General features: G+C 39.3%; 1 protein-coding gene across 1 annotated transcript in view; it reads right to left on the bottom strand.

Moving 5' to 3' along the window:
• Window positions 1–1,178: 1,178 nt before the first annotated feature.
• Window positions 1,179–13,612, bottom strand: part of LURAP1L (leucine rich adaptor protein 1 like) — a 46,221-nt gene continuing 33,787 nt past the window's right edge. The window contains exon 2 of the mRNA XM_037131261.2: window positions 1,179–1,916. Coding sequence (XP_036987156.1) covers window positions 1,542–1,916 — 375 coding nt within the window. The 3' untranslated portion in view covers window positions 1,179–1,541. The remainder of the gene's footprint in view (window positions 1,917–13,612) is intronic.

Here is a 13,612-nt window from a genome sequence, read left to right as displayed (position 1 = left end):
TACCTAACTTCAATTCATACCAAAAGGGCTCTTGAGTGTTGTTGTTAGGAATAAGATATACCCAAGTTCACATCCCAGCTCTGACACTTACTAAGTGGTTTGACCCAGTAATCTACGTTTCTTCATAGAAGGAAAATCCCTTCATTATGAAATTGTTGTAATGAGCGTTGTATCAAGAAGTTTATGGGAAAGGACCAGTGTAAAATATAGAGCCTATAGATTTTAATTGAAAAGTGAATATTATATATCCTGGAAACAAACATGGTTCACTACAAAAATATAATTTGGCATCTCAATAGATTCACTTACTAGGAATCATCAAGGTAAAAGAAATGTTGAGAATAATATCACATCAAAACCAAATGTTTATCACATAAGTAATATTTTCATGTTATTTCAGAAAACTAAGAGATCATTTGTCCATTCCAGGATGAAATGATATCATATTAGACTTCATAAGTGAATTGTGATTTAGCTTTTCACGCTATATATCCATCCATCCATCCATTCATCCATCCATCCATCCATTGCATTATCTAAGTTTTTACCTATCTTATTAGGATTGCAAGTGTTGACTAGTGTGGGTCAGTTGGTTGGATGCCATCCCACAAGGCAAAGAAAGGGTCCCCAGCTGGGGCACATGGAAGAAGCAGCTGATTGATGTTTCTCTTTTGTGTTGATGTTTCTTTCCCCCTCTTCTTCCCTCCCTCCCTTCCTCTCTCTAGAAATAAATAAAATATTTATTAAAAAGAATTGAAAATGAACCTACATAAACTACAACAAAATCTCAAAATACAATGAAAGCCAAGACACCTTAATCTCTAATCACCATCATACGTGATCTTAATTATCTCTGAAATTTGGGAGGTCAGATATTATCACAAAACATAGTCTACAGTTTCAGTTGTAATCATCAGTTAGATGAGAAAATGCTGATCTACTATATAAACACAAAGGTGAACTGACTGCATGTAGTTGAGGCTTCCAAATGATTGCCTTAAAAAGTGTATGACTAAGAGTATTGTTGATTTTTATACTAGGAGGTTGGGGACTAGAAATAATGCCTAATTTGGTCCCAAGCATGGTGTTCAGTCTACTGTACAAACAATAATAAACATCATTATCTTCAAAGACAATAAAACTTTGAGTGATTTAAGAACACAAGCAACAGAATTAGCTGTTATCGGACTTTGGTTTATTGTAAAATTTAGCAAAGTTTTTGATGTAATCCCTGACCCCTTGCTCTGAAAACAAAAGCAAAACATAATTATTGCTTATTCTTCCCCCCTACTTTTTTGTGCCACTGTAAAGGAAGGGAGAAAAATCATTGTAATAAATAAAAATAGAAATGTAAGAAAGAAAGATAAATCAGTCCAGATGAGAAATATTAGGAGCAACAGAAATATTATCAAGCAGTTTCAAAATATGCCTCTTTTTAAAAGGTTGTCATGTAAAAAAAAGTCACACCAAAAATATAGCAGCAGAGAAGAAAGATAAATACTAGTTAATTGCACACCAATCCCATGCAAAAAACTGGGTCATTAGCCAAAGCAGTAGTATTCAGAATCCAATTTGGGATGCTTGTGCAGTGCCTGGGAGTCATCTATTATGGAGCTGTCGCTGAATTGGTCCAAGTCTGATGGGGTCTGATGGCCTGGAACATCATCTGCCAAAGTGTCCAGATAGCTCCCCACAGAGATGCCATCCAGCCCATCGCTGCCATCATGTAGGCTGTTGTAGCTGCCGTGGAAGGAGGTGCTCTGACTCTCCAATAGACTGCACAGGCTGCCGCTGAGACTGCTGCCTCGGCTCGTGATGGTGGCTTTCTCTTCGATCATCCACTTAATGGACTCAATGCTCTCATTGATAATGAGCAACTGGCGCATGAGCCTGACGTCTGTGGCTCTGAGATTAACCTACAGAGAAGAGGGAGAGGGAAAGACATTCCGGTTAGTCTACATTCCTGAAAGACCCAAAATACAATTGGGTTCAGTCTTATTTGATGCATAATTTTAAATTCATAGACTGAATTCACTTGATCTCAGGACTGCTGACCAATGGTAGGAATCATAAAGAACTCACTTCCTGCCAGATGCATCAGGCTCCGAAAGGGACAACAAAACTCCCACTGAATCCCTGACCAAGATGCCCGGAAATATCATATTGAATGTCAGGTTCTCAGCTAAAAAAAAATGTATTCTCTCTCTGGCCTGATTAGTCATTTATCCAAGTTTATTTGGGAATATGTACGTGGATGCTGAGAAGTAAGGAGAAGAGAAACGTCTAGAATTAAGGAATCATATCACCCATGTAGCAGCTTCTATTATAATGTGCCAGTGTTGCTATAACAGCTCAACACTCATTATAGCAACTCTGTACCACAGGTATTATTTTCATCCCCATTTTACAGATGAAGAAACAGAAAAGAGTTAAGAGTACAGAAAAGGTCTCTTTCCTTTGTGGCTATATTGACATAATACTGCTGAATTCATGTCTAGGAGGAACCAAATTGCTGTAATATTCCCTGAATCCACAAGAGTACCAATATACTAGGCTGATCTACCTTACAAGATGGAATATGCAGATATTTTCTGTAGATCTGATTATTTGCTTCAGATATATCAGGGACAGCCCCAATGAAAACTGGGATATGAGCTTCCGAGAAGGTTCCAAAACTCCCCTAGGTACCTTCTAGGTGTATATTTCTTCTGATAGTTCCAAGTTATTTTAGAGAAATCTGTCTTCAAAGCCCAAAGCAGAGTATCTCCCTAGGTCCTACACTCCAGTGGAAACATTTCCTGACATCAAAGGTGTGGCGTTTCTAGGGAAGGTGGGAAAGGGAGGCTGCATGAACACTCAGGGTGCCCTTCGTCATCGCTGGAGTTGGAGAGACAGGGCTCCTCTAGACTTGAGTGCCTGGACTGGGCGGCAGGGGCAGGTCTGGCCACTAGCCGTCCAAGTCACACTCATATGGTTTAAAATGGATTCCTAGCCTGTCCTTTCAGTTGGAATCTTTCTTTGACCCATGAGGCTGGGTTTTGCTAATTCTCTAAGATGCATGGCCAGTTCAGATTTGTGGGTTTCTAGAATTATCAAAGGCACTCAGTCATGAGCAATTCAAGCCATAAGGGAGAAAGGAGCCTATTGTCTTCAAGTGTATGCATTCATTTTTGTAAAAATATTTCCTGGTTAGGAGTTAATTCATAACTGAAGGAAAACTTTGGATTTAGTGAATGTGATGAACAAACATTAGGAGAGATGAAATTTCTGCCAATGACTTCAAAGAAGTAAGATTACATGTTAGAATATATATGCATAAATACAAAATGCACACAGTGCCATTTGAAACCTTTAATTTTGCAAAGATATTCAATAAAGTGACTTGGTGATTTCATTATCTTCTCTGGAGAAAAGCACTGAACATAAATTCTCTGGAAGGTAACCAGTGAAAATCCTTTCTGGATGAAACATTCACTAAAAGAATGATGTAAACTTAGTAAGTCTTGAGATGTTTTTCTACTTGTGGTGTCATCTCAGTGACCTTGCAGTGACCTGCTGGGGAAGGAGGCTTTCTGGAAGTTTATGGCCAAATTCACCCATACACCCCACGAGCCATCAAGATACTGTAATGCAACAAATATTTGCAAATCAGCAACAATTTGCCCAGGTCCACTGAAGGTCCTCTAGAAAATCAGTATGAGCTAAAGTCTTACAAAATTTTTCAGCATCTGCAGCTGGTAAAACTCACTGTGCCCACTGCAGGCATGGTTCCTTCCATGTAAAAGTGGCCGTTTCCCTGGAGAGCCCCAAATGAACCACGGCTGTCCATGTTCCCTTTTCCACCCTGTCCCATGGAGACATTCTGGCACGGGCTCAGCTCTGGGTGTGTTCCCCTCACTCAAAACATTTTACTCTCTTCCTCTCCAAATCCTCTCCATTCTTGAAGTCCTACTCCTTCCTTCCATCCCGCTTGCTGGCTCCAGCCTCCTCTGCAGTCCTTTCGGTTCGGATCTCAGGGTGTAGCTTGATTTTGTACTGTCTTATGTTGCTACCTATTATTGTGTCATCAAGTGAAGTTGGAGGTTTTTTTAGAAAGGAGCCATGTCTTCTTTCTCTTCTTCCATCTCTTCATGTGTGTCCTGAGCATTGATTGACTTTGATTTTTTAGAGATAGTCATCATTTTAGGATTATGACTATTCTGAAAACTTCAGCTCTTAAGAATTTCTCAGCAATTTTTACCTGAGTCACACAGTGGCTGCATCAAATACAATATTTTTTTAATTAATTTATCTTTAGAGGGGGAAGGGAAGGAGAGAGAGAGAGAAATATCAATGTACGGTTGCCTCTCATGCGTCCCCTGCTGGGAACCTGCCTGCAACCCAGGCATGTGCCCTGACTGGGAATCGAACCACAGTTGTTTGGTTTGCAGGCCCACACTCAATCCACTGAGCTATACCAGCCAGGGCCAAATACAATTTTAAAAAAATTTATTGTACAATATTGCCCTACCTGGTGTGGCTCAGTTGGCTGGGCATCATCCCGCAAAGCGAAAGGTCACCAGTTCGATTTCCACTCAGGGCACATGCCTGGATTGCGGATTTGGTCGCCACTGGGGCCCATGCAGGAGGTTTCTGTCCCTTTCTCCCTCCCTTCCCTTCTCTAAAAAAAATATTGCACAATATGAATAAGAGGGGAGTAGACTATGAAGTAACAAAAGCTTCCTTTGACCGTGAATGATTTATTTAAATACAAAAAATTCTTTTCTTCTGAAAGCAAACATTCACAGGCCATTGAGCCACTGTTGGAGAAAAAACTGACGACAGTTGGAACATGTTGATCTGGCTGATAATGATTACAGAGTTACTGTGTCTAATTCTCTGTCCTCCGTCCTCCGGGCGGTGGGAGAGTAAACAGCTTCCCAGCGCTGTGGGAGCACTGGGCCAGCCGGTTCACACGGCTGCCTGGTCATTTCCTGGAGCTCCAGGCTGCTTGCTCCACACTCACTACTCACTGCTTCTCCTAGTACTAAGGTGTGGTTATGCGACTACTGATGAACCTTGAAAGTATGAGCAATCCGCCACAGGACTAAATCACAATGTCACTTCTGTCTCCAGTAGCTGCCCCACCTTTCCTCAATATTATTCATGGCAGTCCTTATAAAGTCTGGCCATTGATTAAGAAGGCAGTAGACTTAAAAAAAAAAAAAGGAAGGAAAGAGAGGGTGGACTTGCCCTGTTGGCAGGGAACTGTGCTGTTCTTTCCCTTGAGGCTTTGTAAGGTCCTATGGCTTTACTTCTATGGTCTGCGTTGGTGTCCCCACTTCAGAGAGGGGGGCATGAGATCCAATCCTGACACCACATTTCTAGCGTTGCTCCCTTCATAATATTTATGACTAGTTGACATCATTCTGCTTCTCGTCTGTTGACTGATTTTCTGTCTCCCCCATCGGCATGTATGTGCACAGAGTTCTCAGGACTTAGTGTATCCTCTTCACCACTCTGTGCCCAGGACCTACAGAAGTGCTCGGCACGTAGTAGGTGCTTGATTACTACTTATTCAAGGCTAAGTAATGGCTTCAGATTGGGCCATCTGTCAGGAACGCCCCTCCCTCAAGTTTTGCTGTGGGCCAATGAAATGTGACTTGAGAGGAAGGAGGGAGAGTTTCCGGACAGAGCACTTGGGTACTGAAGCACTCCCAGCATGCTGTCCCGCTTCTATTCATCCACAGGATTCAAACACTGCGAAGCTGGTGCAAGGTAATTCCTACTTTTAATACACAGATTAGGACATAGTCTCTCTGAAAGGAAGTGGACTTTAAGGTGTGAATCACACTCCAAACATTGCTGTGTTTGTTCTGAGGTGATAACCCAGCACAGCACAGGTGTTCTGTAAACACTCGGTGGAATGAGTTAAACAAAGGAAATAAACACACCAGTAGGTCATTTACCCAAAAAAAAAGGTTTGCACTAATTGATCCAAAGAGATGTGGCTGTCCTTTCCTCTTCTCCTGTTCACCCTCTCCCACTCTGGCCCTTACAGTTATTGCAATGTGGTTCATCTTCGTCTTGTCTCTCATGCTTCAGGGCTATAGCATAACAGGTCTTTGTACTCTAGACTGAGTAAGTGCTGAAACTGCATTTCATTTTTAAACAGTTGGGTATGAATTGGGTCTATGGTAGACTTGAAATGAAGGGTCTGGAAAGAGCAAATATTCTTGATAATATACTTTTCCAGATCTATGTTTTCTTCCAGACTGTCATTTTAATACTGAGAAAATACAAGATTATGAACTGGCTCAATGGAATCAAAGACAGAGAGAATGCAGTCAAATTTGCAATTAGCAAGAGAACTGACACATGAGTCAACTTGTTTTGTGGTCGCATGTGAGGAGCATGGTGCAGGGTTCTGGCCTGTCACTGCCTCTCTCCACCTACGCGACCTTTGGGCAAAGTGGCTGGCACACAGGATCTGAAAACAAATTCATGTTGTATTATGTGAGCTGTGGCAGATTCAGTGGACGTGGTAAAGCAGTCTTATTGCTACCCAACAGTGAAGAGTTAACTGGCTGAGGAACCCGACTATCGTTTTTGTCTGCTTTGGGTGCTAAGGTGCTATTTGATAAGCAGAATCTGCAGATCGGATCACCTCAGTATTTCCCTGCATTCTGACACTGTCTCTGATTCTTTGTCAGTCCCGTGGCCATTTGATTACTAAATAGTTTTCTGCTATGAGAAAATTTTGCAAGTTAGAGAGGAAACAGCTTATATCAATTTTGCTGCTCAGCGTTTCCAGCAACAGATTTAGCTGAAAGTCAGGGCTCCAGCCAGAAGTTTGCGCTCTCCGTGAATGTTAATCACCTGTGGAAATTGTAATTTTAGCTCTCATTATTTGGGTTTAAATAAAAATCCTACTGTGTTCTGTCCCAAGATAAACATATATATCCTCTGTAATATGCCTATACATTAACTGGTATATGCACATGAACTGCAGAATTGTATTTTCAAATAAGGACATTATTTGCTATATCTTGTCATACCTAGGCTTGGATAGCACTGTGTTTCTATATCTCTTTCAAAGCTCTCCTTCAATATTTTTATCCTTTTATTTATGAGACTTAACTAACGAGATAAAAGCAAGCCATCTCTCTTAGTTATCCATTCCTACAGCAAAATCCACAATGTCCATGACCTAAATCTCAAATGTCCAGCAAGCTGTAATATGGATGAGAAGGGAAAAAGACTACTTTGCAAGCCAGTCCATAATAATGTACAAGTGGAAAGGAAAACAGATTAGATTTGCCTTTTAATGTGATGTTCTAATCCTAGTTTCAAATTAGAGGCAAACAATCAACATTTCTTTTCAACTATGTAATTGGTGGAAGCTTTCTTGTCTAGCCATATTTGTTTCTAAATATATGAAAAAAATCAAAGGCATCTGTATATACTAAGTTAAGGAGCTGTTTTAAAGATGCCTGGAGTATTGTTTTTCCAGCAGTTCATCCCAGTTCGTGTGCATGTTCACTGTGCTGAACCTTACTGTGTCCAAATTTGCTTTCTCCAAATTGACCACATCCTCAATTTGATGATCACAAGAGATTTTCTGCCTACCCATCCTTAAAATTTCCGGCAGCCTTATTAATAGCTTTATTTATAAAGCACTCCTCTTTTTCCTCAGAGGATCCATAAGGATATTATTTCCTCTGTGCTGTCTCAGGAAGCATTGTACATTTCCACCTACTGCCTTTGATTTGGAATATGCTTCAGGAGACAAGCCTTGTGCAAGTCAGTGCTATTCCACCAGTTTTCCTCCACTTTCTCAGCCAGTTCAAAATGCATCAAGAAATTTGTTTCTAACTGGGCAATAAAGGATTCTATTTTTATATCAGTCAGCTTTGTCTCCCTTCATTTGTGCTGTTTATATGTGGAATTGAACAATAACTAAAATAGGTCACTCTTTTCCCAAACCCTTATAGAAGAATAATTTCCCCAAAGATTAAATTATGTACATAAAAAGCTCAGCTGACTGATGGATGTTGTTTTGATACATCAGATAGGTGCATCTGGTTTATTTGAAAGGCACACGTATGACTTCCCCCAGTCCAAAACATAAATTCCTGCCCCAGTCCTACTCGTGAGCCCTGCAGAGTTCTGCTGATGGAGCCCTATGGCTGTCAAAGTAACAGAGGGAGATTTTCAGTCTCATCCCATCAGGTTTTAGGTCCAACTGACACTGAGATGCCTGTGAAGTGAGTTCCCTTCCCATGTCCTACCTAATACAGTGCAATTGTTTCCCGGAGTGCTTGGAGTATGTACCTGCAAAGTGGAATCACCTGGGCTGGAGTTCATTTGGAATAATGTCACAGACACCCACCTCTGTCCCAGAGAAGTTCACACACACAGACTAGTCAAGAAGTGTTTGCACTAATTTGTTATAAAAATAAATGTTCTTTCTGCACTGGTATTTTTCTAATTTCGAACTTAAGACAGTCTTTGTACATGGAAGACAAGTATACGGTAATGTGTGTAATACGCAGTAGCTGAGCTCGCACCGGGGGAAAGGAGGCTGCAAGGCGGTGTGCAGGGAAATGCTTCCCAGCTGGCTCCCTGGGAAACTACACACACACACCACAAATGGCCCTGAGATAAAAGACGTGCAGCATATACTTCACAAATAATACTAAAATATACAGTCCCTACCTTTAATGGTAAATTGCAGATAATTAATTGGTTCTCAGACAATGAAATGCTTGTGTTCATTTTTGTTAAAATATAGGTGCTGCAGTTCAACCACAGTTCAATGACTAGAAATTGATCCTAATCCACTGACTCTTTTCAATAATTTTCTGTCATTAAATCTGATGTCTGATCAGCTAACGTGTTTTTCACCCTTGTACAGGTGATATTTGTTAAACTTAAACTGTTTCACCTGCAGCACTGATTGCGCTGTCCAAGCTTTGCTGGTTGGTCAGTGGTGTGAGCAACTTTGTGAAGCTGGGTAATAGTTTTGAATACATGAAGAATATTTGCCTTTTTGTGTGTGCTACTGATAGAGTAATAGCTGAAGGCACAACCCCCTTTAGGCTTAATCTGCAGTGTTAACATTTTCCCCATCACTGTTTTGTGACATAAAATAAAAGGTAAGTTCTGTTTTTTAGTGTTTTCTAATTGCTGTGTTGTAAATATTCCTACCATGGTCAAGTTCAAGCTACCAATGGGATGTAACTAAACATAGGTCTGGTAAGAGATTTTCAGTAGCACAGCATTCGGCAGTATTTTTGCTCTATAGAAACAATAAGTGTTTTTGAATAACCTCAATGCAGTAAAATAATTACTAAGGGATGAGTTTTGAGTATTGATTACTTTAGTTTTCATATAAGTTACTAAGTTGTATGTTTATATATAAATACAAAAAGGTTATAAAAGTGACTGTGATTAAAAAGCAGTTCATAAAACTGAAAATTTAACAAATAGCTCACACAGGCCAGCGGGACTGAGCTCTAATATACCACTGAAGGTGCTGTATAATGGCTTTCCCTAATCTACTGCACTTTTCATAAGTATATTAAAGATTTTTCATTTTCCCACTTAGGGCATTTATTTTCCTAAACAGTAATAAAAGCCTAATGTAATTTTATCTTCTAACTACAATTTGAGGAAAACATAAAGGATTCATACCAATGTTAGTATTTTTTATATTAAGATTTCAAATATTGAGGTAAGAAATGTACTTAGAAAAGGAACAATCTAGATTTGAAACTAACTTAAGTAGTTGTGTTTTTATGGGATAATTTTTGATGGATAGATTTCTAAATGTGCTACACACTTCTCTAGATAAATAGAACCAAGGAGAATCAAGTATAAACAGCATTTCTAATACATAGTTACTCAGCAGTGCACTTAAGGGTTGGTGAAAGAATAGGATCATAGCTCCCCCTTTTTTAATAGCTCCACACATTCCTACCAGACTCCAATGCTTAATCTCCTTTTTCAGTAACTTTTTAGTGTTCAGATTAGGTTTCTATCAGTCATTATGCCCCCTTTCTCTTCCTCAGTCTCCCAGTTCTATTTCTATTCTGCTATCTGCAGCCCAGTGGTACTTCAATAGGGCAGAACTGAGTTGCAAAAAACCTGATCTTTACACTTCTTGGAAATGAACGTATACTAATGAGTTAAATTAAGTGAGGAAGCATCCTCCCCAACAGAATAAAGCATGTGGGCCTTGCTCCCTAGGTCAGCGCTTCTCAGCATTTAATACACACACAGATCACTTTGGAATCTTGTTCAAATTCAGGTGCTTTCACTAGTCTCATGCTGCATTTCTAACAAGTTCCCAGCGACTGCCGGTGGACGTGGGCAACCTCTGCAATGTCTCCCGAGAATCTCCTCCTTCCTAGTATCTGCATCTTTGTGTAGCTCCTTGCCCTTGCTTGTGATCTGATCTATAGACTTGTTCCAATGGAACAGAATAAGGAGAAGTGGTGGGACATCACTCCTGAAAAAAGTAACAAAAGGACTGTGGTTTCTGTCTGGGGCATATTACTTGCTCTCGTGAGAGCCATCTGCCAGGCTGTGAAGTGTTCTGTTGTGTGATCTACATGATAAGGAACTAATGTCTCTGGACAGCAGCTAGCAAGCAGCAAGGCCTGCCAACTGCTACCGGCTGCGTGGGTGAGCTTGGAAGCAGATCCTCCCTGATTTCAGCTTTGAGGTGACTGCCGCCCCAACTGGAAGGATGATTGCAGACTTTTGCTGAGACTCTGCACCAGAGCCACTCAGTTAATTGGTGCCCAAACTCTGACTCACAGAAGCTGTGAGATAACGCGTTTCTTGTTTACCTTGCTAAGTTTTAGAGTGTTTATTATGCAGCATGAATAAGGAATACACCAGTGAATGCTTTTGGTAAATGGACCACACTGAGTAGCAAGGGCCTAGAGATCTTTTTACTTGTGGATCATTTTGGGTGATAGATGATGGACTACTCTCTTGATGAAATCTTACTCAACTGATACATTATCATATAGTTTGAAAAAAGTGAAAAATAGAATAAATAGGTAGATATTTATTGATGAAGACAAAAATGTTCATGGGCAGTCAAGGTCTTCATTGAGGGGGCCACTGCATCTCCCACAGGATAGCTGTTTTTCTCCCTAAGAAAAGGGGGTTTTTACCATGAAGGAGAAATGACAGGCTTGGATATAGCACAGATTTTGGAATGATTGGACTGAAAATTTAAAATAGCTATGATTAATATGCTAAGGGAACTAATGAACAAATGGACTGTATGCAAGAACAGGTGGGTAAAGAAAACAGAAAGTTGAAAATTCAAAGATTCAGAATAAAGTGGTATAAATCAAAAACACTGTAATGTAAATGGAGAATGCCTTTGATGAATATAGCAATAGGCTGGACAGAACCAAAGAGAAAATTGATGAGTTTGAAGATATTTAAATACTTTGTCCTTTTAATGACATCCCTAGGAGGGCCTAAGAGAATCAGCAAAGCATTATTTAATTATCTATGGGATTACCTTTATGTGACCTGCTACTTACTATTAATTTGGTCAGACTTATAAAGTTATAAATTGGTTTATAGATTTATGTCTAGGAGACCTGAAAACAACTTCTGTCTAGCTAAGAAATAATCTCAAAGGTTATGGTTTTCTTGTCCTTCTGGACATTAAACATTTTGTCTCTCACTTAACAAAATGATTTCGTGTGTCTTTTTGAGAAAATATATCAATCTTTCCTCCAGCTCCCTTTTGAACCAGCTATATCATGATGGGAAAGTCAGTCATGGGGTGATCCAACCATAAATTCCTGACCAGGCAGTCACATGGGTAGTCAAGCCTTAGGCATATAGTGTCTTTAGTAAAAGGTTTATCTTTGCCTTAAGCAAGCCCCGTCTATTATTTCTTTGCATTTAAGTTAACCACTCCTTTGAATAAGCATAACTACTCTGAAGAGAGCGCATAGTCTTCTTAACTGTCCTGTAATCTAATCCCCACCTTGCCTGGGGAAAATAATCTTCCTTTGTTCTCTCCAGAACTTCAACTGATAAGAGAAATTGCAAAACTGCAATTCCCCAGAGCATTTGAGATCTTGCTTCCCAGCAATTGTCATCATTTTTGGCTCAAATTAACTGTAATAAAAATTCTCTATAGGTTTGGACATTTTTTGTGTCCACACCATCTTGCTGGTTCTCTCATTAAATGAGCTAAATAAATCTGCGACTGTGCTCTCTCTGTATAAGAGTCATGTTTTCATCTTTTCAAAAACTACCCTTTGCTCAACTGCTAGAACTAGTTAAACTGAGTTGCCCAGGAAGAGGCTTCTGGAGTGAATGAATCACCAGTTGCAATAAAATTGAACCTTTTCTGAGTGTCAGTTTTCTTGGGATTTGGTTCCTTTTGTTCTGATTTGTTTAGTTTCTGTTGTTTCAGATTCTTGGCCAACAACAAATGCGTTAGTGGGTCTGTATTGCTTGTCTACTGGTGTGCTCAGATCCATGTGGAAAATATTCTGTCCCCACCGATCAGGTGGGTGGCCCTTTGAATGTGTGTTCTGTGTGTTCCAGTGCCCTGTGCCGGAGGGAGTAGGACTGGAATTCCAAGTCCGGTTTATGGTTGAGCATTTGAGAAACACCTTTTACTGCTTATGATAAAAAATATATATATATTTTTCTACTTTTAGAGTATGCCACTACATTAGATTATAAAGTCTACTTTTAGAGTATATCAGTAAGTTAGATTATAAAGTCCCTTATAATTTTCTAACTATAGAGGTTAATAAATACTTGCAAAATTTTAACATTTCCCAGAATTTCAAGAAAATAAAAACTGAACTCTAATACACTGATATTTTTAAGAAAAAACAACAAAAAACATTCTTTACAGACAATGCTACAGAAGCATTTTTGTAGAAAAATCAAAGGGAATCTTTAGAGAGGACTTGGTTTCATAAATTTAGGTAACAAATAGGTAAAAGCTTTTTCTTGGTTTCTTCAGTGTGAAGAATAAGCATAATTTAATTTAATTTTCGAGATTGGTTTTATTTTCCTATAAAGAGACTAGTTAATGTCAACTTCCTAAAATGTTTTTAAAATATTTTATTAATTTATTTTAGAGAGAGGGGAAGGGAGGGAGAAAGGGGTGGGGGGAAACATCAGTGTGTGGTTGCCTCTCACACACCCGCTACTGGGAACCTGGCCTACAACTGGGGCATGTGCCCTGACTGGGAATCCAACCTGTGACCCTTTGGTTCTCAGGCTGGTACTCAATCCAGCAAGTCACACCAGCCAGAGCTAACTTCCTAAATGTCTTATATTAGTTTACTGATAAGCTTTGTGTCTTCTCTGTATTATATAAGAATAAGAAAGTATACAATATGTATTCTGCTATATGTTAAATTATTATTCTTTTTTTAATTCAGCTGTAATTATTTTCTTTACTGTATCAGCTTAAATATAATTTGCAAGATACTTATTAATTTAGAACTTAGACTAATACCAAGTTAATAAACAAAAATTTATGAATACCTGTGTAATTACTAAGGAAGATAGAATATTGAAACACTGGTCACCAATTGTCATTGATATCTTGGCTTTTTATTTTAAT

The sequence above is a fragment of the Artibeus jamaicensis genome, unplaced genomic scaffold, assembly GCF_021234435.1.
Source record: "Artibeus jamaicensis isolate MK-2021 breed Jamaican fruit bat unplaced genomic scaffold, CSHL_Jam_final scaffold_1964, whole genome shotgun sequence".
NCBI lineage: Eukaryota > Metazoa > Chordata > Mammalia > Chiroptera > Phyllostomidae > Artibeus > Artibeus jamaicensis.
The sequence above is the reverse complement of the archived record's forward strand: the minus strand, read 5'-3'. Positions and strand labels throughout refer to the sequence as shown.